The sequence below is a fragment of the Protomyctophum parallelum genome, assembly GCF_964188405.1.
Source record: "Protomyctophum parallelum genome assembly, chromosome: 13".
NCBI lineage: Eukaryota > Metazoa > Chordata > Actinopteri > Myctophiformes > Myctophidae > Protomyctophum > Protomyctophum parallelum.
The window spans coordinates 46,386,081-46,410,024 of record NC_139708.1 but is presented as its reverse complement, the minus strand read 5'-3'; the positions used below and the strand labels follow the sequence as shown (position 1 = coordinate 46,410,024).

General features: G+C 46.4%; 1 protein-coding gene across 1 annotated transcript in view; it reads left to right on the top strand.

Moving 5' to 3' along the window:
- The window catches only part of rnf216 (ring finger protein 216), a 53,630-nt gene that overhangs the window by 919 nt on the left and 28,767 nt on the right, over nt 1-23,944 (top strand). Inside the window, exons 3-7 of the mRNA XM_083779176.1 lie at nt 3,056-3,180; nt 4,403-5,659; nt 10,477-10,547; nt 12,184-12,283; nt 15,001-15,162. Of these exons, the coding sequence (XP_083635302.1) occupies nt 3,056-3,180; nt 4,403-5,659; nt 10,477-10,547; nt 12,184-12,283; nt 15,001-15,162 (1,715 nt within the window). The remainder of the gene's footprint in view (nt 1-3,055; nt 3,181-4,402; nt 5,660-10,476; nt 10,548-12,183; nt 12,284-15,000; nt 15,163-23,944) is intronic.

The window sequence follows — 23,944 nt, the reverse complement described above, 5'->3', positions numbered from 1 at the left end:
TGTCTGTTTTCTGGAAAAAGCCATGTTTCTATTTCAGTCGTTCTTAGATTTTTCAAAAATAGCAGACCTACAAGCTCGTAGCGCGCCACTCGGTGGCGCGCTATGAGCTTGTAGATCTGCTATTTTTAAATGGCTAAAGCATAACGTAATGCTAACACCAAAAGGGGTTCACAAACTTATTTACTATTTAACCACTTGGACGTTAAGGCTATATATATATACTACTTTGACCAGTGTCCCCCCCCAGCCCAGCGATCTACTCTATGTACTCCTCACGCCTCTACACTAAATCTTTCCCCCAAATGCTACAAGCTCACACTTAACTCACCAAGAGCTTGTTTATTGTTTATAAGGATCCCCATTAGCTTTTGCCTTGACAAAAGCTAGTCTTCCTGGGGTCCGACACAGACAAACATTTAACAAAGGCAATACAAAAAGGAGTACAAAAAGGCAAACTATTCACTCAGGGCAACCATCAAACTGGCAAAGAGGGATTATAGCAAGAAAATGGAGTCCAAGCTCGACACCAACAACCCGAGGCACCTATGGTGTGGACTCCAGGCTATAAGTGACTACAGGGGAAAAACGAACCAAACCCCTCAAATAACATCTACTCTCCCAGATGAACTTAACTCATTCTATGCCAGGTTTGAACCCTCTGTCAGCACGACTGCCCCCTCCCTCACCCCCACCCCTGTGGGAGAACAGACCCCCCCGCAACCCCCCTCTGACTGCCCCTTTTCCATCAGTGAGGCCGACGTCCGCCGCTCCTTCAGTCGGATTAATCCACGCAAGGCAGCCGGTCCAGACGGCATCCCGGGACGTGTCCTGAAGGCCTGTGCCCACCAGCTGGCAGGGGTGTTTACGGGGATATTTAACAAGTCTCTCTCCCTCAGAACTGTTCCCACCTGCTTTAAGTCCAGCACCATCATTCCCATCCCCAAACAGCAGAAAGTGACCAGTCTCAATGACTGGCGCCCCATAGCCCTCACACCTATAGCCAGCAAGTGCTTTGAGCAACTGGTCAAAGCACAAATATGTCCTATGCTCCCCCCCCACCTTGGACCCCTTGCAGTTTGCCTATCGCACCAACAGGAGCACGGAGGACGCGATCTCTCATGTCCTTCATACTGCCCTCTCCCACCTGGAGGGGAGGAACACCTACGTGAGACTGCTCTTTGTGGATTACAGCTCAGCGTTCAACACGATAGTACCATCTAGGCTCGTCAGTAAGCTTCAGGATCTGGGTCTGCACACAGCTCTGTGCGACTGGATCCTGGACTTTCTGACGGGCCGCCCCCAGGTGGTGAGAGTCGGCGACTGCACCTCCTCCCCACTGACTCTCAGTACAGGAGCACCACAGGGCTGTGTTCTCAGTCCACTCCTGTACTCTCTCTACACCCACGACTGTGTGGCCACACATGCTTCAAACACCATTGTGAAATTTGCCGATGATACGGTGGTGGTGGGGCTGATCACCGGAGATGACGAGGCAGCGTACAGAGAGGAAGTGAACAACCTTGAGCAGTGGTGCAAAGAGAATCATCTCCTGATGAACGTCTCCAAGACCAAAGAGGTCATTGTGGACTACAGGCGGGGGAGGGAACCACAACTTCCCGTCACCATCAACGGCGCTGTGGTGGAGAGGGTGGAAACCTTTAAATACTTGGGGGTGAACATCCACAAGCAACTCAAATGGGAGACACACACAAAGGTGGTGGTTGCAAAAGCGCAACAGCGCCTATATGGACTCCGGCGACCCTCAAGAAGTTCGGCCTGAGTCAGAAAATCATCAGGAACTTCTACAGAGGGACTATTGAGAGCCTGCTGACAAGCAGCTTCACCAGCTGGTATGGGAGCTGCACAGACAGAGACCACAAGGCTCTCAGGAGGGTGGTGCGCTCGGCCGAGCGTATCACTGGATGTCGGCTGCCCAGTCTGGAGGAGCTGTACAACCAGCGCTGTCTCAGCAAGTCGCGGAGAATCATTAAAGACCCCACACACCCCCATAACAGACTCTTCGTATTGCTGCCCTCAGGAAAGCGGTATCGAAGCATCAAAGCCAGCACAAGTTGCACAACCAGGCTCAAGAGCAGTTTTCTTCCCCAGGCTGTAAGACTGCTAAACAAATGAACAATGCACTTTATTTATGTATTAAGGACTTGTGTGTTGTCTGTGTTCCTTTAAAAACCTTTTAAAACCTTTTACATGGGTTTTATCTGAGTTGTTTTTAACCTTTTTAAATAACCTTTTAAATGGGGTTGCACTGTTATTTATATTTTATTGTGAATTGTGGAGCACCCCAACCTAAGTTTTTCACAATGCTGTACTTGCACATCTGTGTGACAATAAAACTCTTGAATCTTGAATCTTACTTACAAGCAATACTTCCAAGTTTACAAACACTAACTCAAAATATAAAATAAGAAATAAAAAACATAGCAAAAATCACTTTCAACAAATTATACATTTGAATTATTTTCCCAGGGTTACTGCAGTATGGTTTACATAAAGTGTTCTTCAAGCTCGTATCGCGCCACTCGGTGGCCACTCGGTGGCGCGATATGAGCTTGTAGATCTGCTATTTTTAAATAGCTAAAGCACGACATGATGCCGACACCAAAATCGGTGCCCGGTCAGAATGGGTTAACGGGTCCATTTGGTTCCATTTGTACACTCTCAGAGTTAAAATTAACATTGGTTTTTACTATATAAATCGGGGGTCCCAGAGATGGAAATCCTTTAAATGGGGGTCCGTAGACTAAATGCATGTCGATTGTCAAACTTGGGGGTCCTTGAAATTAAACGGGGTTGGGAATCTTCTCAACCCCCATCTTATGGGGGGAGTCCCTGGCGATTTTTGGATTTTTAGGTTGAAAATGGCAAAGATGGAAATGTTATGTTCCCATTGTTTTGCCATAGATTGTTAGGTATGCCCATATATTTGTCTTTAAATAAATGCATATATAAAACCATCACATGCTCTCATTGTGCAGAATGTTGTGTTCTCATATATAGATACATAAATGGTGATTTGTGCACGTTTTGCTTTTAGACCGTCGGTCGCGTAGGAGAGAGCTCATAACCATTTCAGATGATTCTGATGAGGAGGGACCGACCCACGGACCGACCCGCGGACCTGTTCTCGTCCCCGACGACGATGACGTCAGCATCATGGAGGTGAGGGTCTTTCGTCTCCTGCATAATTAAACCCATTCTGACCTGAGATCAGATTCTAAAAATGTCTGTTTAAAAATGACAGTTTTCTGAAAAAGCTATGTTTTTATGTCAGTCGTTCTTCGTTTTTTTCCCCCCAAAAAATAGCAGACCTACAAGCTCGTAGCGCGCCACTCGGTGGCGCGCTATGAGCTTGTAGATCTGCTATTTTTCAATAGCTAAAGCATAACATAATGCTAACACCAAAAGGGGTTCCCGCCCAGAATGGGATAATAAATGCCATCATTACCATTCTGAGGTTTCAATAAACATGATTGCCATTATTACAATTTAGGCATTTAGCAGATGCTCTTAGCCCATTTAGACCTGATTCCAGATTCTACAAATGTCTTTTAAATCATTAATTTTCCGAAAAATGATTTGCGTGAAATTTGCGTCACATTTTCATGATTTTTCAAAAAATTGCAGACCTACAAGCTCGTAGGGCGGCACCGAGTGCTTGTAGATCTGCTATTTTTCAATAGCTAAAGTATAACATAAGACGCCCAGAATGGGTTAATCCAGAGATTTACAATAAGCAAGAACAAAAAGCATGGCAATAATAATGGATAGTTATCATGAAACATGTGTAAGCTAAGAACATAACAGTGGAATATATCTATACAATGAAACTATACACTATTCATACTATACTATTCATACTATACTATAAAGTGCAATTACTACATACAAATGCAATTCTAGTGCCGTCTAAAAAGTGCCTGTACAAAATGTACAGGCTATGGAAACTTGACTTGACTTCAAGCATCTTAGGTTCTATGCCTAGAGGAGAGAATACTCCATTGGTGTATTTGTTATTGGCTCCAAATGTGTCAGCATTTTATGTAAAGTATTTTAATGACTTTGTGTTTTGTAAAAATCGCAGATGATTCGGCTATCTACCAGCCGCTGTGGGTGGTGGTGTGGGCCCAAAATATCCTGTTTAACCCATTTTGGTGTTAGCATTACGTTATGCTTTAGCTATTGAAAAATAGCAGATCTACAAGCTCGTAGCGTGCCACCGAGTGGCGCGCTACGAGCTTGTAGGTCTGCTATTTTTGAAAAATCGAAGAACGACTGACATAGAAACAGAAGCTTTTTCAGGATGTAAGAAGACATTTTTTAGAATCTGATCTCAGGTCAGAATGGGTTACAATTGTACGTTTGGTTTTATTTCTGTGTCAAGGCGCTGCCTCCACGGCGACAGGTGATTCGGCCAGCAGCGACGTGGAGTGGGTCACCAGCCAAGCCAACAATCCGAGCCACGGCTCAAAGTACTTTGTCCAGGGGCCACGATGCTGTCGCGTCGACCTCCAGAGAGGCCAGGGGCCTCGACGCCACGGCGTCGACCTCCAGAGACGCCAGGGGCCACGATGCCGTCGCGTCGACCTCCAGAGAGGCCAGGGGCCTCGACGCTGTGGCGTCGACCTCCTCCACCTTTGTCCCGTTTTCTACCTCCAGAGATGCCACGGCCGTCTCGACAACCAGAATAAAACCGGACCCAGAACCGGCTCAGCCCGGCACGTCTTCCGGGAATAAGGCACAGCAGCCACAGCCGGGCACGTCGGCGGCGGCGTCGACAGCAGCACACACACACACGCAGCAGTCCCAAGCGAGTACCTCCTCCAACATTCAGGTTTTATTTTTACCGGCAATCGCCGTTCTTGGGTCGACGTCGACGCAAGTAACCATCAGTACCAGTACACACACACGGACAGACCCGACGCCCAGCACATCCAAACAGACCCACTTGAGTGTGTATTTCAGCGCACAACATCGTCCACCGGTGACGATACTGGACGGACCTCGAGTCGTGCGGCCAAAAACCGGCGCCAATCGCCAACACATGCCACCCAACCCCGCCCTGGGCCACCTGTTGGTCCCGTTCGGACTCAACAGAGCCGAGGCGGCCAGAGAGACGGCGGTGGTCCCGCCCCCGCCCGCCGTGCTGATCGCCGCCGCTCCAGAGCGCCTGGGACAGCCGGAGGCGGGTCACCGCATCACCGTGGGCAGCCAGGGGGGCGTCAACCCCAACCCTCAGCCTGTGGCTGAGCCTAATCAGGTTCCCCCCCCAGCCCCCCCGAACCCCAACGCCAGGGTGCCTAATAATCCCCCCAATGCACCCCCTGCTGCGGCGCAGCCCCCCGCAGCAATACACCACCACCCCCCGATCCGGCCCATTCTGAGACAGGCCAGTCTCATCCTGGCCCCGGCACCGCCCGTCCCTGCTCCCCCGGCCCCCGCCCCCGTCCCTGCACCCCCGGCCCCCAACCCAGAGGGGGCCCCAAACCCAGCCCCGCCCCCCGCAGCGTTTGGGTTCCCCCCTCCTCCTCCTCCTCCTCCGCCCCCCCCAGCAGACGATGTCCGGCCTGGTCCCTCGGTGCCTCGAGAGGGAAACAGGCCGGATTATCCACCTCACATTAGAGCCTTGATACGGGACGTGGTGAGTAACTTTTTTAATTTATTTATTTTGTAGGGATCTGCAGTTAATGTATTGCATCCGATTGTATTTAACCCTCTGATCATAGCAAAGTGTCTGTCTTCCATTAAAGACTGGATGGCAGAAAGCTTTCTCCAATTAAACCCGGACAAAACTGAAGTCCTTATCATAGGCCCTGATACTATAAACTGAAGTCCTTATCATAGGCCCTGATACTATAAACTGAAGTCTTTATCATAGGCCCTGATACTATAAACTGAAGTCCTTATCATAGGCCCTGATACTATAAACTGAAGTCTTTATCATAGGCCCAGATACTATAAACTGAAGTCCTTATCATAGGCCCAGATACTATAAACTGAAGTCTTTATCATAGGCCCTGATACTATAAACTGAAGTCCTTATCATAGGCCCTGATACTATAAACTGAAGTCTTTATCATAGGCCCAGATACTATATGCAATGAATATAAAGCAGTCCCTGGGTCCTTCATCGGCACACTTCACAAAAGTGTCAAAAAAACCTAGGAGTGTTATTTGACCAGCAAATTAATTTCGAGCCACACATTAAAAAAAGTGGTTCAAACCTGTTTCTTTCAGCTAAAAAAACATTTCCAAAATCAAGTCGCTTTTAACCCCTCGAGATCTGAAACGACTCATTCATGCTTTTATTTCTTCCCGGCTGGATTATTGTAACTCATTATTCACTAGCCCTCAGTCGCTCTTCAATACACCGCCTCCAGTTGGTGCACAATATAACAGCTGCCAGACGTTTAACTAACACTTTTAGAAGGTCTCGTACGTACCCCTTGTGCTTGCCGCTTTACATTGGCTTCCAATGGACTGCAGAATTGTCTTTAAATTTGTATTAAAATCACTTTTAAAGCTCTCCATGGGCTGTCTCCCATGTACATAACTGAACTATTATTCCCCATCTCAAATGTGAGAACACTGAGGTCTTCAGGTAAAGAAAGACCTGCTCAAAGTTCCTAATACCAGACTAAGAACAAAAGGCGATAGAGCTTTTGCAGTTGTACCCCCGTCCCTGAATGAATTACCCCTTTCCCCAAGGAGGGCAGAAAGCTGCTAAAAACCCATTTCTTTCAAAAGCACTTTTGTCTGTAATATTGTCTATATGGTACTGCATGTTTATATATATATATATTTTTGTATTATTACTGTCATTGTGTTTTCGTTTTATTCTTGATCTATGTGTTGCTCTTGTTTATTTAATTGTATTTATTGTACAGCACCTGCCACCTTGTGACATTTGTTTTGAAAGGCGCTTTATAAATAAAATGTACCTTACCTTACCATCTCCTCTGTCTGTCCCCCATCCATCTCCTCTGTCTGTCTCCCATCCATCTCCTCTGTCTGTCTCCCATCCATCTCCTCTGTCTGTCCCCCATCCATCTCCTCTGTCTGTCCCCCATCCATCTCCTCTGTCTGTCCCCCATCCATCTCCTCTGTCTGTCCCCCATCCATCTCCTCTGTCTGTCCCCCATCCATCTCCTCTGTCTGTCCCCCATCCATCTCCTCTGTCTGTCCCCCATCCATCTCCTCTGTCTGTCCACCATCCATCTCCTCTGTCTGTCTCCCATCCATCTCCTCTGTCTGTCTCCCATCCATCTCCTCTGTCTGTCCCCCATCCATCTCCTCTGTCTGTCCCCCATCCATCTCCTCTGTCTGTCCCCCATCCATCTCCTCTGTCTGTCCCCCATCCATCTCCTCTGTCTGTCTCCCATCCATCTCCTCTGTCTGGCCTCAGTGGTCCAGGCACCTTGGCCTGGGCCGTGGCTCAGTGGTCCAGGCACCTTGGCCGGTAGTCCCAAGTCTGGCAGTGTGCCGCGGGTTCGAATCCCGATCCCAACGGCCTTTACTGCATGCCACTCCCCCATCTCTCTCTCTCTCTCTCCATTTCCTGTCAGCCTACTGTCTGTCCCTCCTATAAAAGATATTAAATAAAAGCGAAAGCCGCAAAGAAAAAGGATAAATGAACACTGAGGATTTTACTTTGTACTGCATAAAAGACTAAATGCACAGCTTACCAAGGAATTAGTAGGACTGTACTGTGAATTGTTAAAGGGGATAATATGTATATATTGACCAAAACCTGTGTAAAGTGAGGGCTGCTGTATTAAAGTCTAACTTATGTTGATTAGGTGATGTAATGGTGAGATATATATATATATATATATTTAAAAAAAATGTTATGGACCGCTTGGCATCTTTTCTTTTTTGTTTTTTTGAGGAGATAGATGTCTACATACTGTAAGAAAACGGCTTGTGCGCAACTCCCCTTTAATTGTAATGGGCATTTAAGATATGGTTCATGTAAATGTTTGCTTGTCCATGCATGTCCAGACGGGTCTGATTCTTTGAATTGTCTTATGATTCTTGATGACGATTATTTCATGCATTTGATGTATCACCATGTGGTGTTCTTGCTTAACTGTAAATGGCTTGTAGGTCTGCTATTTTTCAATAGCTAAAGCATAACATGATGCCAACACCAAAATGGGTGCCCGGTCAGAATGGGATAAAGCAGTCCCTGGGTCCTTCATCGGCACACTTCACAAAAGTGTCAAAAAAACCTAGGAGTGTTATTTGACCAGCAAATTAATTTCGAGCCACACATTAAAAAAAGTGGTTCAAACCTGTTTCTTTCAGCTAAAAAAACATTTCCAAAATCAAGTCGCTTTTAACCCCTCGAGATCTGAAACGACTCATTCATGCTTTTATTTCTTCCCGGCTGGATTATTGTAACTCATTATTCACTAGCCCTCAGTCGCTCTTCAATACACCGCCTCCAGTTGGTGCACAATATAACAGCTGCCAGACGTTTAACTAACACTTTTAGAAGGTCTCGTACGTACCCCTTGTGCTTGCCGCTTTACATTGGCTTCCAATGGACTGCAGAATTGTCTTTAAATTTGTATTAAAATCACTTTTAAAGCTCTCCATGGGCTGTCTCCCATGTACATAACTGAACTATTATTCCCCATCTCAAATGTGAGAACACTGAGGTCTTCAGGTAAAGAAAGACCTGCTCAAAGTTCCTAATACCAGACTAAGAACAAAAGGCGATAGAGCTTTTGCAGTTGTACCCCCGTCCCTGAATGAATTACCCCTTTCCCCAAGGAGGGCAGAAAGCTGCTAAAAACCCATTTCTTTCAAAAGCACTTTTGTCTGTAATATTGTCTATATGGTACTGCATGTTTATATATATATATATTTTTGTATTATTACTGTCATTGTGTTTTCGTTTTATTCTTGATCTATGTGTTGCTCTTGTTTATTTAATTGTATTTATTGTACAGCACCTGCCACCTTGTGACATTTGTTTTGAAAGGCGCTTTATAAATAAAATGTACCTTACCTTACCATCTCCTCTGTCTGTCCCCCATCCATCTCCTCTGTCTGTCTCCCATCCATCTCCTCTGTCTGTCCCCCATCCATCTCCTCTGTCTGTCCCCCATCCATCTCCTCTGTCTGTCCCCCATCCATCTCCTCTGTCTGTCCACCATCCATCTCCTCTGTCTGTCTCCCATCCATCTCCTCTGTCTGTCTCCCATCCATCTCCTCTGTCTGTCCCGCATCCATCTCCTCTGTCTGTCCCCCATCCATCTCCTCTGTCTGTCCCCCATCCATCTCCTCTGTCTGTCCCCCATCCATCTCCTCTGTCTGTCTCCCATCCATCTCCTCTGTCTGTCCCCCATCCATCTCCTCTGTCTGTCTCCCATCCATCTCCTCTGTCTGTCCCCCGTCCATCTCCTCTGTCTGTCCCCCATCCATCTCCTCTGTCTGTCCCCCATCCATCTCCTCTGTCTGTCCCCCATCCATCTCCTCTGTCTGTCCCCATCCATCTCCTCTGTCTGTCCCCCATCCATCTCCTCTGTCTGTCCCCCATCCATCTCCTCTGTCTGTCCCCATCCATCTCCTCTGTCTGTCCCCCATCCATCTCCTCTGTCTGTCTCCCATCCATCTCCTCTGTCTGTCCCCCATCCATCTCCTCTGTCTGTCCCCCATCCATCTCCTCTGTCTGTCCCCCATCCATCTCCTCTGTCTGTCCCCCATCCATCTCCTCTGTCTGTCCCCCATCCATCTCCTCTGTCTGTCCCCCATCCATCTCCTCTGTCTGTCCCCCATCCATCTCCTCTGTCTGTCCCCCATCCATCTCCTCTGTCTGTCCCCCATCCATCTCCTCTGTCTGTCTCCCATCCATCTCCTCTGTCTGTCCCCCATCCATCTCCTCTGTCTGTCCCCCATCCATCTCCTCTGTCTGTCCCCCATCCATCTCCTCTGTCTGTCCCCCATCCATCTCTGTCTGTCCCCCATCCATCTCCTCTGTCTGTCCCCCATCCATCTCCTCTGTCTGTCCCCCATCCATCTCCTCTGTCTGTCCCCCATCCATCTCCTCTGTCTGTCCCCCATCCATCTCCTCTGTCTGTCCCCCATCCATCTCCTCTGTCTGTCCCCCATCCATCTCCTCTGTCTGTCTCCCATCCATCTCCTCTGTCTGTCTCCCATCCATCTCCTCTGTCTGTCTCCCATCCATCTCCTCTGTCTGTCCCCCATCCATCTCCTCTGTCTGTCTCCCATCCATCTCCTCTGTCTGTCTCCCATCCATCTCCTCTGTCTGTCTCCCATCCATCTCCTCTGTCTGTCTCCCATCCATCTCCTCTGTCTGTCCCCCATCCATCTCCTCTGTCTGTCCCCCATCCATCTCCTCTGTCTGTCCCCCATCCATCTCCTCTGTCTGTCCCCCATCCATCTCCTCTGTCTGTCCCCCATCCATCTCCTCTCTGCATGCGTCTCCAGTTGGATCTCTTCCCCGACGCCCAGGAGACCTACGTAGCGGACCTTGTCCAACAAAACAATGACATCAACATGTAAGAAGCATCTACTTTCCTTCTAAATGACTTTAATTAATTAAAGACTGTGTGATTAGACAATGCAGGGCTATTGGTCCATGTCGACACAGAATCCTCAGTGTTAGTTTATTATTAACTCTTTATAATTGTAACCTCGTGTAAGAGGTTACATTTATTTGACTGCACTCAGAAATCACAATTACAGCCCTGGGCCGTGGCTCAGCGGTCCAGGCACCTTGGCCTGGGCCGTGGCTCAGCGGTCCAGGCACCTTGGCCTGGGCCGTGGCTCAGTGGTCCAGGCACCTTGGCCTGGGCCGTGGCTCAGCGGTCCAGGCACCTTGGCCTGGGCCGTGGCTCAGCGGTCCAGGCACCTTGGCCTGGGCTGTGGCTCAGCGGTCCAGGCACCTTGGCCTGGGCCGTGGCTCAGTGGTCCAGGCACCTTGGCCTGGGCCGTGGCTCAGCGGTCCAGGCACCTTGGCCTGGGCCGTGGCTCAGTGGTCCAGGCACCTTGGCCTGGGCCGTGGCTCAGCGGTCCAGGCACCTTGGCCTGGGCCGTGGCTCAGTGGTCCAGGCACCTTGGCCTGGGCCGTGGCTCAGTGGTCCAGGCACCTTGGCCTGGGCCGTGGCTCAGTGGTCCAGGCACCTTGGCCTGGGCCGTGGCTCAGTGGTCCAGGCACCTTGGCCGGTAGTCCCAAGTCTGGCAGTGTGCCGCGGGTTCGAATCCCGATCCCAACGGCCTTTACTGCATGCCACTCCCCCATCTCTCTCTCTCTCTCTCCATTTCCTGTCAGCCTACTGTCTGTCCCTCCTATAAAAGATATTAAATAAAAGCGAAAGCCGCAAAGAAAAAGGATAAATGAACACTGAGGATTTTACTTTGTACTGCATAAAAGACTAAATGCACAGCTTACCAAGGAATTAGTAGGACTGTACTGTGAATTGTTAAAGGGGATAATATGTATATATTGACCAAAACCTGTGTAAAGTGAGGGCTGCTGTATTAAAGTCTAACTTATGTTGATTAGGTGATGTAATGGTGAGATATATATATATATATATATATATATATTTAAAAAAAATGTTATGGACCGCTTGGCATCTTTTCTTTTTTGTTTTTTTGAGGAGATAGATGTCTACATACTGTAAGAAAACGGCTTGTGCGCAACTCCCCTTTAATTGTAATGGGCATTTAAGATATGGTTCATGTAAATGTTTGCTTGTCCATGCATGTCCAGACGGGTCTGATTCTTTGAATTGTCTTATGATTCTTGATGACGATTATTTCATGCATTTGATGTATCACCATGTGGTGTTCTTGCTTAACCCATTCTGACCGGGCACCCATTTTGGTGTCAGCATCATGTTATGCTTTAGCTATTGAAAAATAGCAGATCTACAAGCTCATATCGCGCCACCGAGTGGCGCGATACGAGCTTGTAGGTCTGCTATTTATTTTTTTTAATCGAAGAACGACTGACATTTTTAGAATCTGATCTCAGGTCAGAATGGGTTCATCAGGACCAGTGTGTGTCCGGCGGGAAACCTCGTATGAATCTGATCTCAGGTCAGAATGGGTTAACTGTAAATGGCTCTGGGTTGAGCGTCTGCTGAATGCTCTAAAGTGTAAATGGTCTCTCTGTTTGTGTTTCTATAGCGTGTGCAACGCACTGTTGGAGAACACCTATCCCAGGAGAGAGGCTGCAGTACCCGTTCCCACCAGCATCCTGCTGGAGTCTGGAGAACCACGGGCACCGGTAGGGGGGCGTGTGCGTGCGTGCTGTAACGGTTTACGCAGTTAACCCATTCTGACCTGAGATCAGATTCATATGAGGTTTCCTTCGGACACACACTGGTCTGATGAACCCATTCTGACCTGAGATCAGATTCTAAAAATGTCAGTCGCTCTTCGATTTTTCAAAAATAGCAGACCTACAAGCTCGTATCGCGCCACTCGGTGGCGCGATATGAGCTTGTAGATCTGCTATTTTTAAATAGCTAAAGCATGACATGATGCCGACACCAAAATGGGTGCCCGGTCAGAATGGGTTAAATGGATCTACAAGCTCATAGCGCGCCACCGAGTGGCGCGCTATGAGCTTGTAGGTCTGCTATTTTTGAAAAATCGTTCAAATGTGCCTCAAATCTTTCAGGAAAATTGTCATGATTTAGAAAACATTTATTTAAAATGTCGACGTCATGCCTGAATGGGTTAACAGCTGCTGCTTTAGGCATAGTCTCTTGAATAGTTTTCATTTTTGTCACCTGGAATGTTTTAGTGTTGGTCTAGTTTTCGTCGACTAAATACCATAAGATCTTAGTCGACTAAATCTACAGGTGATTTAGTCGAATGAAATGTATTTTGTGCGTGTCGTGATGCTGAAACGCGTTGTGAGCTTGTAGATCGGCTATTTTCAGCATGCTTGTGTAAAATGACTTGTACTGGATCTCCACTAGACTAGTCCCTTCCTAACATTTTTGTCTAGGTTTTTATTTGTTGACAATATTGTCAATATATTTAGTCTTGGCTTTAGTCATCGTAGCTCAGTTTCCGTCAGTGGAAAAAGGTAGTCGACGAACATTTTTCGTCTTGGTTTTAGTCGACGAAAACAACACTGCTTCATGCCAAGGTTATAATGGTTAACTAAAACTAACTAAAAAACGAAAACTAGAATTAAAAAACATTTTAGTTAACTGAAACTAATGAAAACAAATAAATTAAAAAACGATAACTAAACTGAAACTGTATTGTGTGTCCTTAAAACTAACTGAAATTATAGACAAAATACCCTTAGTTTTAGTTTTTATCAATATTTCTATGCCTTTTGGATATTTATAATATAATCCTTTTATTTTTTTATTTGACAGGGACAAAGCTCATTAATCAACAATGTCAATGTCAGTTTTCACATCAATGTAAATGGGCCAGAGTTAGCCGAAGCTAAATTTCATCTGTAGTCCCTGGGCAGGCTCTTAAAAAATGAATGAATGATAAAAAGGACAAAGTGTAGTGTGCCTGCACACAACACCATGCGTTGATGCCTTGTGTGCATATGTGCAAGCACCCAACACTACGTCCATACAAAAACACAATACAATACAGATAAAAGAAAGACAAAGTGTAGTGTGCCTGCACACACACCATGCGTTGATGCCATGTGTGCATATGTGCAAGCACCCAACACCACGTCCATACAAAAACACAATACAGTACGGGAACAGATCGACATGGTACAGGGGACAGAACAATGGCAAGTGAAGTGAGAAATGACACCGGTGATAAATACTAAATAGTGCTGATAGTTAGTTACTCGTGATTACAAATTTGAGTTGTTTTTAGCCACCTTTTCAGGTTGAATTTGAAGGTCAGATAGTTGGAGGTCTCTCTTAATTCTGTAGGGAGACTGTTCCAGTGATGGGAGGCTCTAACAGAGAAGACTGTTTTACCAAACACACTACGTCTGATTGGCACTTTACAGTCTCCTCTGGTAGTTGCCCTTGTTGTTCTGTCACCACTGTCCCTTCGATCTATGAACTGTTTCAGTGGTGGAGGTGCAAGTCCATTTAAGATCTTAAAAATGAGGCAGGCATCGGCAAAGTGTTTAAAGCCGTCAAAATTAAATAAGTTGTACTTTTGAACTATATGGCAATGGTGGTAACGGTTGGGCTTTTGATCCAGTGTTTTTAATGTCTGTTTGTAAAGTGATTCTATGGGTTTTAAAGTTGTCTGATTTGTCTGTGACCAGGTTGTAAAACAGTAGGTTATGTGTGAAAAAATCATAGCATGCATGAAGAGTTTGGCTGCATCTGTTGTTAGATATGGTCTTATGTGTCTGAAATTGGATAAATTGAATTTGATTTTATTGGCTACATTTTAAACATGCTTTTTAAATGTCAAGTTTGAGTCTAGTGTAATTCCAAGATATTTAAATTCTGATACTACCTGAATACTACTGCCTTCAATAAGAATGTCAGTGTCAGGGTCTGTGGAGTTCCGTGAAAAAAACATACCAACAGTCTTTTTTGTATTCAGATGCAAGCACGAGTTCCTCAGCCAGTCAGATACATGGACCATGGCTGCAGTTAATTTGTCTACTGCTAGTTGTTTGTTTTTAGCATGTATATAAAGAACTGTTTTAAATGAATTCGATTAATTTCCTCATTTCTCCAACAAGTTTTACGGCAGTTTTCAGCACCGTACGGCAGCATGTAGCCACGCTAACCCTAACCCACAAATAAACCAAAGTACGAAAAAAAACTTAAAACTAAGCATTTTCACCAAAATAAAAACTAGCAAACCTGCTCTAAAAACTAACTAAAACTAACTGAATTAGAAAAAAATATGTCAAAACTAACTAAAACTAAACTATAATGAAAAAAAAAACCCTATTATAACCTTGCATTCATGCTCTCCCTGTCCTGGTGTCTTGGTGTCCTGGTCTCTGGGTGACCTGGTCTCCTGGTCTCCCTGCAGGTGACGGAGGACCTGTTTGACTACAGCCGGCTGGGCGTGGTGGGAGCAGAGGCCCAGATGCAGGCCGCCGACCTGCTGATGGCCGACTTCAGGATGCTGAAGACTCAGGACCTCAAGTGGGCTCTCAATAACCTCAAGGGACATTATGCAATCACACGGAAGGTAAGGGACATTATTCAATCACACGGAAGGTAAGGGACATTATTCAATCACACGGAAGGTAAGGGACATTATTCAATCACACGGAAATGGCATTTTTATCAGGTATTTGACCAATCTGGGAACTAAATAGTTACCAAGAAATTTCTTCACCAATTTTTGTAAGTTTCCAGTTGCCAGTTACCAGTTTCTAATAACATGTACTAAAAGTTTGAAATTCAACTCCCAGGGGAAATTGCGTTATTAGCATAATATGTGACCATCCTATATAAAGAAAAAAAGTCCAAATGTCATCATTCTTTCAGTAGCATGTGACATATGAAACTAGGGGGGTTTCATGATTCTGAATCCATTCCAACCATTAGTTTTGCACAAAAAACACTCCTTGGGAGGAAAACGGCCATAGCCGTCATCACAAACGTGATGAGGTCAAGTGGATATGGCCTAATTTAGCCCAAGGAGTGTTTTTTTTGTGCAAAACTAATGGTTGGAATGGATTCAGAATCATGAAAACCCCCTATAGTTTCATATGTCACATGCTACTTAAAGAATGATGAAATTTTGACTTTTTGGCCTTATATAGGATGTTATGGGTATGGTCACATATTATGCTAATAACTCAATTTCCCACAGGAGTTGAATTTCAAACTTTTAGTACATGTTATTAGACACATTTAGAAACACATTGGTGAAGAAATCTCTTAGTTCCCAGATTTTCATAGATTTCTCTTACTATAAGGGACATTATGCAATCACACGGAAGGTGAGGGACATTATGCAATCACACGGAAGGTGAGGGACATTATGCAATCACACGGAAGGTGAGGGACATTATGCAATCACATGGAAGGTAGGGGACATTATGCAATCACACGGAAGGTAGGGGACATTATGCAATCACACAGAAGGTAGGGGACATTATGCAATCACACGGAAGGTGAGGGACATTATGCAATCACACGGAAGGTAGGGACATTATGCAATCACACGGAAGGTGAGGGACATTATGCAATCACACGGAAGGTAGGGACATTATGCAATCACACGGAAGGTAAGGGACATTATGCAATCACACGGAAGGTGAGGGACATTATGCAATCACACGGAAGGTGAGGGACATTATGCAATCACACGGAAGGTGAGGGACATTATGCAATCACACGGAAGGTGAGGGACATTATGCAATCACACGGAAGGTGAGGGACATTATGCAATCACACGGAAGGTAGGGGACATTATGCAATCACACGGAAGGTAGGGGACATTATGCAATCACACAGAAGGTAGGGGACATTATGCAATCACACGGAAGGTGAGGGACATTATGCAATCACACGGAAGGTAGGGACATTATGCAATCACACGGAAGGTAGGGGACATTATGCAATCACACGGAAGGTGAGGGACATTATGCAATCACACGGAAGGTAGGGACATTATGCAATCACACGGAAGGTGAGGGACATTATGCAATCACACGGAAGGTGAGGGACATTATGCAATCACACGGAAGGTGAGGGACATTATGCAATCACACGGAAGGTGAGGGACATTATGCAATCACACGGAAGGTGAGGGACATTATGCAATCACACGGAAGGTAGGGGACATTATGCAATCACACAGAAGGTGAGGGACATTATGCAATCACACGGAAGGTGAGGGACATTATGCAATCACACGGAAGGTAGGGGACATTATGCAATCACACGGAAGGTGAGGGACATTATGCAATCACACGGAAGGTAGGGGACATTATGCAATCACACAGAAGGTGAGGGACATTATGCAATCACACGGAAGGTGAGGGACATTATGCAATCACACGGAAGGTAGGGGACATTATGCAATCACACGGAAGGTAGGGGACATTATGCAATCACACGGAAGGTGAGGGACATTATGCAATCACACGGAAGGTGAGGGACATTATGCAATCACACGGAAGGTGGGGGACATCATGCAATCACACAGAAGGTGAGGGACATTATGCAATCACACGGAAGGTAGGGGACATTATGCAATCACACGGAAGGTGGGGGACATTATGCAATCACACAGAAGGTGAGGGACATTATGCAATCACACGGAAGGTAGGGGACATTATGCAATCACACGGAAGGTGAGGGACATTATGCAATCACACGGAAGGTGGGGGACATTATGCAATCACACGGAAGGTAGGGGACATTATGCAATCACACGGAAGGTGAGGGACATTATGCAATCACACGGAAGGTAGGGGACATTATGCAATCACACGGAAGGTAAGGGACATTATGCAATCACACGGAAGGTAGGGGACATTATGCAATCACACGGAAGGTAGGGGACATTATGCAATCACACGGAAGGTGAGGGACATTATGCAATCACACGGAAGGTAGGGGACATTATGCAATCACACGGAAAGTAGGGGACATTATGCAATCACACGGAAGGTGAGGGACATTATGCAATCACACGGAAGGTAGGGGACATTATGCAATCACACGGAAGGTAGGGGACATTATGCAATCACACGGAAGGTGAGGGACATTATGCAATCACACGGAAGGTGAGGGACATTATGCAATCACACGGAAGGTGGGGGACATTATGCAATCACACAGAAGGTGAGGGACATTATGCAATCACACGGAAGGTAGGGGACATTATGCAATCACACGGAAGGTGGGGGACATTATGCAATCACACAGAAGGTGAGGGACATTATGCAATCACACGGAAGGTAGGGGACATTATGCAATCACACGGAAGGTGAGGGACATTATGCAATCACACGGAAGGTGGGGGACATTATGCAATCACACGGAAGGTAGGGGACATTATGCAATCACACGGAAGGTGAGGGACATTATGCAATCACACGGAAGGTAGGGGACATTATGCAATCACACGGAAGGTAAGGGACATTATGCAATCACACGGAAGGTAGGGGACATTATGCAATCACACGGAAGGTGAGGGACATTATGCAATCACACGGAAGGTAGGGGACATTATGCAATCACACGGAAAGTAGGGGACATTATGCAATCACACGGAAGGTGAGGGACATTATGCAATCACACGGAAGGTGAGGGACATTATGCAATCACACGGAAGGTAGGGGACATTATGCAATCACACGGAAGGTAGGGGACATTATGCAATCACACGGAAGGTAGGGACATTATGCAATCACACGGAAGGTGAGGGACATTATGCAATCACACGGAAGGTAGGGGACATTATGCAATCACACGGAAGGTGAGGGACATTATGCAATCACACGGAAGGTAGGGGACATTATGCAATCACACGGAAGGTAGGGACATTATGCAATCACACGGAAGGTAGGGGACATTATGCAATCACACGGAAGGTGAGGGACATTATGCAATCACACGGAAGGTGAGGGACATTATGCAATCACACGGAAGGTAGGGACATTATGCAATCACACGGAAGGTAGGGGACATTATGCAATCACACGGAAGGTGAGGGACATTATGCAATCACACGGAAGGTAGGGGACATTATGCAATCACACGGAAGGTAGGGGACATTATGCAATCACACGGAAGGTGAGGGACATTATGCAATCACACGGAAGGTGGGGGACATTATGCAATCACACGGAAGGTAGGGGACATTATGCAATCACACGTAAGGTAGGGGACATTATGCAATCACACGGAAGGTGAGGGACATTATGCAATCACACGGAAGGTAGGGGACATTATGCAATCACACGGAAGGTAGGGGACATTATGCAATCACACGGAAAGTGAGGGACATTATGCAATCACACGGAAAGTAGGGACATTATGCAATCACACGGAAAGTAGGGACATTATGCAATCACACTGAAGGTGAGGGACATTATGCAATCACACGGAAGGTAGGGGACATTATGCAATCACACGGAAGGTAGGGGACATTATGCAATCACACGGAAGGTGAGGGACATTATGCAATCACACAGAAGGTGAGGGACATTATGCAATCACACGGAAAGTGAGGGACATTATGCAATCACACGGAAAGTAGGGACATTATGCAATCACACGGAAAGTAGGGACATTATGCAATCACACGGAAGGTAGGGGACATTATGCAATCACACGGAAGGTAGGGACATTATGCAATCACACGGAAGGTAGGGGACATTATGCAATCACACGGAAGGTAGGGGACATTATGCAATCACACGGAAGGTAGGGGACATTATGCAATCACACGGAAGGTAGGGGACATTATGCAATCACACGGAAGGTAGGGACATTATGCAATCACACGGAAGGTAGGGACATTATGCAATCACACGGAAGGTGAGGGACATTATGCAATCACACGGAAGGTAGGGGACATTATGCAATCACACGGAAGGTAGGGGACATTATGCAATCACACGGAAGGTAGGGGACATTATGCAATCACACGGAAGGTAGGGGACATTATGCAATCACACGGAAGGTAGGGGACATTATGCAATCACACGGAAGGTGAGGGACATTATGCAATCACACGGAAGGTGGGGGACATTATGCAATCACACGGAAGGTAGGGGACATTATGCAATCACACGTAAGGTAGGGGACATTATGCAATCACACGGAAGGTAGGGGACATTATGCAATCACACTGAAGGTGAGGGACATTATGCAATCACACGGAAGGTAGGGGACATTATGCAATCACACGGAAGGTAGGGGACATTATGCAATCACACGGAAGGTGAGGGACATTATGCAATCACACGGAAGGTGAGGGACATTATGCAATCACACGGAAGGTGAGGGACATTATGCAATCACACGGAAAGTAGGGACATTATGCAATCACACGGAAAGTAGGGACATTATGCAATCACACGGAAGGTAGGGGACATTATGCAATCACACGTAAGGTAGGGGACATTATGCAATCACACGGAAGGTAGGGGACATTATGCAATCACACGGAAGGTGAGGGACATTATGCAATCACACGGAAGGTAGGGGACATTATGCAATCACACGGAAGGTAGGGGACATTATGCAATCACACGGAAGGTGAGGGACATTATGCAATCACACGGAAGGTGAGGGACATTATGCAATCACACGGAAAGTAGGGACATTATGCAATCACACGGAAAGTAGGGACATTATGCAATCACACGGAAGGTAGGGGACATTATGCAATCACACGGAAAGTAGGGACATTATGCAATCACACGGAAGGTAGGGGACATTATGCAATCACACGGAAGGTAGGGGACATTATGCAATCACACGGAAGGTAGGGGACATTATGCAATCACACGGAAGGTGAGGGACATTATGCAATCACACGGAAAGTAGGGACATTATGCAATCACACGGAAGGTGAGGGACATTATGCAATCACACGGAAGGTGAGGGACATTATGCAATCACACGGAAAGTGAGGGACATTATGCAATCACACGGAAAGTAGGGACATTATGCAATCACACGGAAAGTAGGGACATTATGCAATCACACGGAAGGTAGGGGACATTATGCAATCACACGGAAGGTAGGGACATTATGCAATCACACGGAAGGTAGGGGACATTATGCAATCACACGGAAGGTAGGGGACATTATGCAATCACACGGAAGGTGAGGGACATTATGCAATCACACGGAAGGTAGGGGACATTATGCAATCACACGGAAGGTGGGGGACATTATGCAATCACACGGAAGGTAGGGGACATTATGCAATCACACGGAAGGTAGGGGACATTATGCAATCACACGGAAGGTAGGGGACATTATGCAATCACACGGAAGGTGAGGGACATTATGCAATCACACGGAAGGTGGGGGACATTATGCAATCACACGGAAGGTAGGGGACATTATGCAATCACACGTAAGGTAGGGGACATTATGCAATCACACGGAAGGTGAGGGACATTATGCAATCACACGGAAGGTAGGGGACATTATGCAATCACACGGAAGGTAGGGGACATTATGCAATCACACTGAAGGTGAGGGACATTATGCAATCACACGGAAGGTAGGGGACATTATGCAATCACACGGAAGGTAGGGGACATTATGCAATCACACGGAAGGTGAGGGACATTATGCAATCACACGGAAGGTGAGGTACATTATGCAATCACACGGAAAGTAGGGACATTATGCAATCACACGGAAAGTAGGGACATTATGCAATCACACGGAAGGTAGGGGACATTATGCAATCACACGTAAGGTAGGGGACATTATGCAATCACACGGAAGGTAGGGGACATTATGCAATCACACGGAAGGTGAGGGACATTATGCAATCACACGGAAGGTAGGGGACATTATGCAATCACACGGAAGGTAGGGGACATTATGCAATCACACGGAAGGTGAGGGACATTATGCAATCACACGGAAAGTAGGGACATTATGCAATCACACGGAAAGTAGGGACATTATGCAATCACACGGAAGGTAGGGGACATTATGCAATCACACGGAAAGTAGGGACATTATGCAATCACACGGAAGGTAGGGGACATTATGCAATCACACGGAAGGTAGGGGACATTATGCAATCACACGGAAGGTAGGGGACATTATGCAATCACACGGAAGGTGAGGGACATTATGCAATCACACGGAAGGTAGGGGACATTATGCAATCACACGGAAGGTAGGGGACATTATGCAATCACACGGAAGGTAGGGGACATTATGCAATCACACGGAAGGTAGGGGACATTATGCAATCACACGGAAGGTGAGGGACATTATGCAATCACACGGAAAGTAGGGACATTATGCAATCACACGGAAGGTAGGGGACATTATGCAATCACACGGAAGGTAGGGGACATTATGCAATCACACGGAAGGTAGGGGACATTATGCAATCACACGGAAGGTGACGGACATTATGCAATCACACGGAAGGTAGGGGACATTATGCAATCACACGGAAGGTAGGGGACATTATGCAATCACACGGAAAGTAGGGACATTATGCAATCACACGGAAGGTGAGGGACATTATGCAATCACACGGAAGGTGAGGGACATTATGCAATCACACGGAAGGTAGGGGACATTATGCAATCACACGGAAGGTAGGGGACATTATGCAATCACACGGAAGGTGAGGGACATTATGCAATCACACGGAAGGTGAGGGACATTATGCAATCACACGGAAGGTAGGGGACATTATGCAATCACACGGAAGGTAGGGGACATTATGCAATCACACGGAAGGTGGGGGACATTATGCAATCACACGGAAAGTAGGGACATTATGCAATCACACGGAAGGTAGGGGACATTATGCAATCACACGGAAGGTAGGGGACATTATGCAATCACACGGAAAGTAGGGACATTATGCAATCACACGGAAGGTAGGGGACATTATGCAATCACACGGAAGGTAGGGACATTATGCAATCACACGGAAGGTAGGGGACATTATGCAATCACACGGAAAGTAGGGACATTATGCAATCACACGGAAGGTAGGGGACATTATGCAATCACACGGAAGGTAGGGGACATTATGCAATCACACGGAAAGTAGGGGACATTATGCAATCACACGGAAGGTGAGGGACATTATGCAATCACACGGAAGGTAGGGGACATTATGCAATCACACGGAAAGTAGGGACATTATGCAATCACACGGAAGGTAGGGGACATTATGCAATCACACGGAAGGTAGGGGACATTATGCAATCACACGGAAGGTGAGGGACATTATGCAATCACACGGAAAGTAGGGACATTATGCAATCACACGGAAGGTAGGGGACATTATGCAATCACACGGAAAGTAGGGACATTATGCAATCACACGGAAGGTAGGGGACATTATGCAATCACACGGAAAGTAGGGACATTATGCAATCACACGGAAGGTAGGGGACATTATGCAATCACACGGAAGGTAGGGGACATTATGCAATCACACGGAAGGTAGGGGACATTATGCAATCACACGGAAGGTGAGGGACATTATGCAATCACACGGAAGGTAGGGGACATTATGCAATCACACGGAAAGTAGGGGACATTATGCAATCACACGTAAGGTAGGGGACATTATGCAATCACACGGAAGGTAGGGGACATTATGCAATCACACGTAAGGTAGGGGACATTATGCAATCACACGGAAGGTAGGGGACATTATGCAATCACACGGAAGGTAGGGGACATTATGCAATCACACGGAAAGTAGGGACATTATGCAATCACACGGAAGGTAGGGGACATTATGCAATCACACGGAAAGTAGGGACATTATGCAATCACACGGAAGGTAGGGGACATTATGCAATCACACGGAAAGTAGGGACATTATGCAATCACACGGAAAGTAGGGACATTATGCAATCACACGGAAGGTAGGGGACATTATGCAATCACACGGAAAGTAGGGACATTATGCAATCACACGGAAGGTGAGGGACATTATGCAATCACACGGAAGGTAGGGGACATTATGCAATCACACGGAAAGTAGGGACATTATGCAATCACACGGAAGGTGAGGGACATTATGCAATCACACGGAAAGTAGGGACATTATGCAATCACACGGAAGGTGAGGGACATTATGCAATCACACGGAAAGTAGGGACATTATGCAATCACACGGAAGGTAAGGGACATTATGCAATCACACGGAAAGTAGGGACATTATGCAATCACACGGAAGGTGAGGGACATTATGCAATCACACGGAAGGTAGGGGACATTATGCAATCACACGGAAGGTAAGGGACATTATGCAATCACACGGAAGGTGAGGG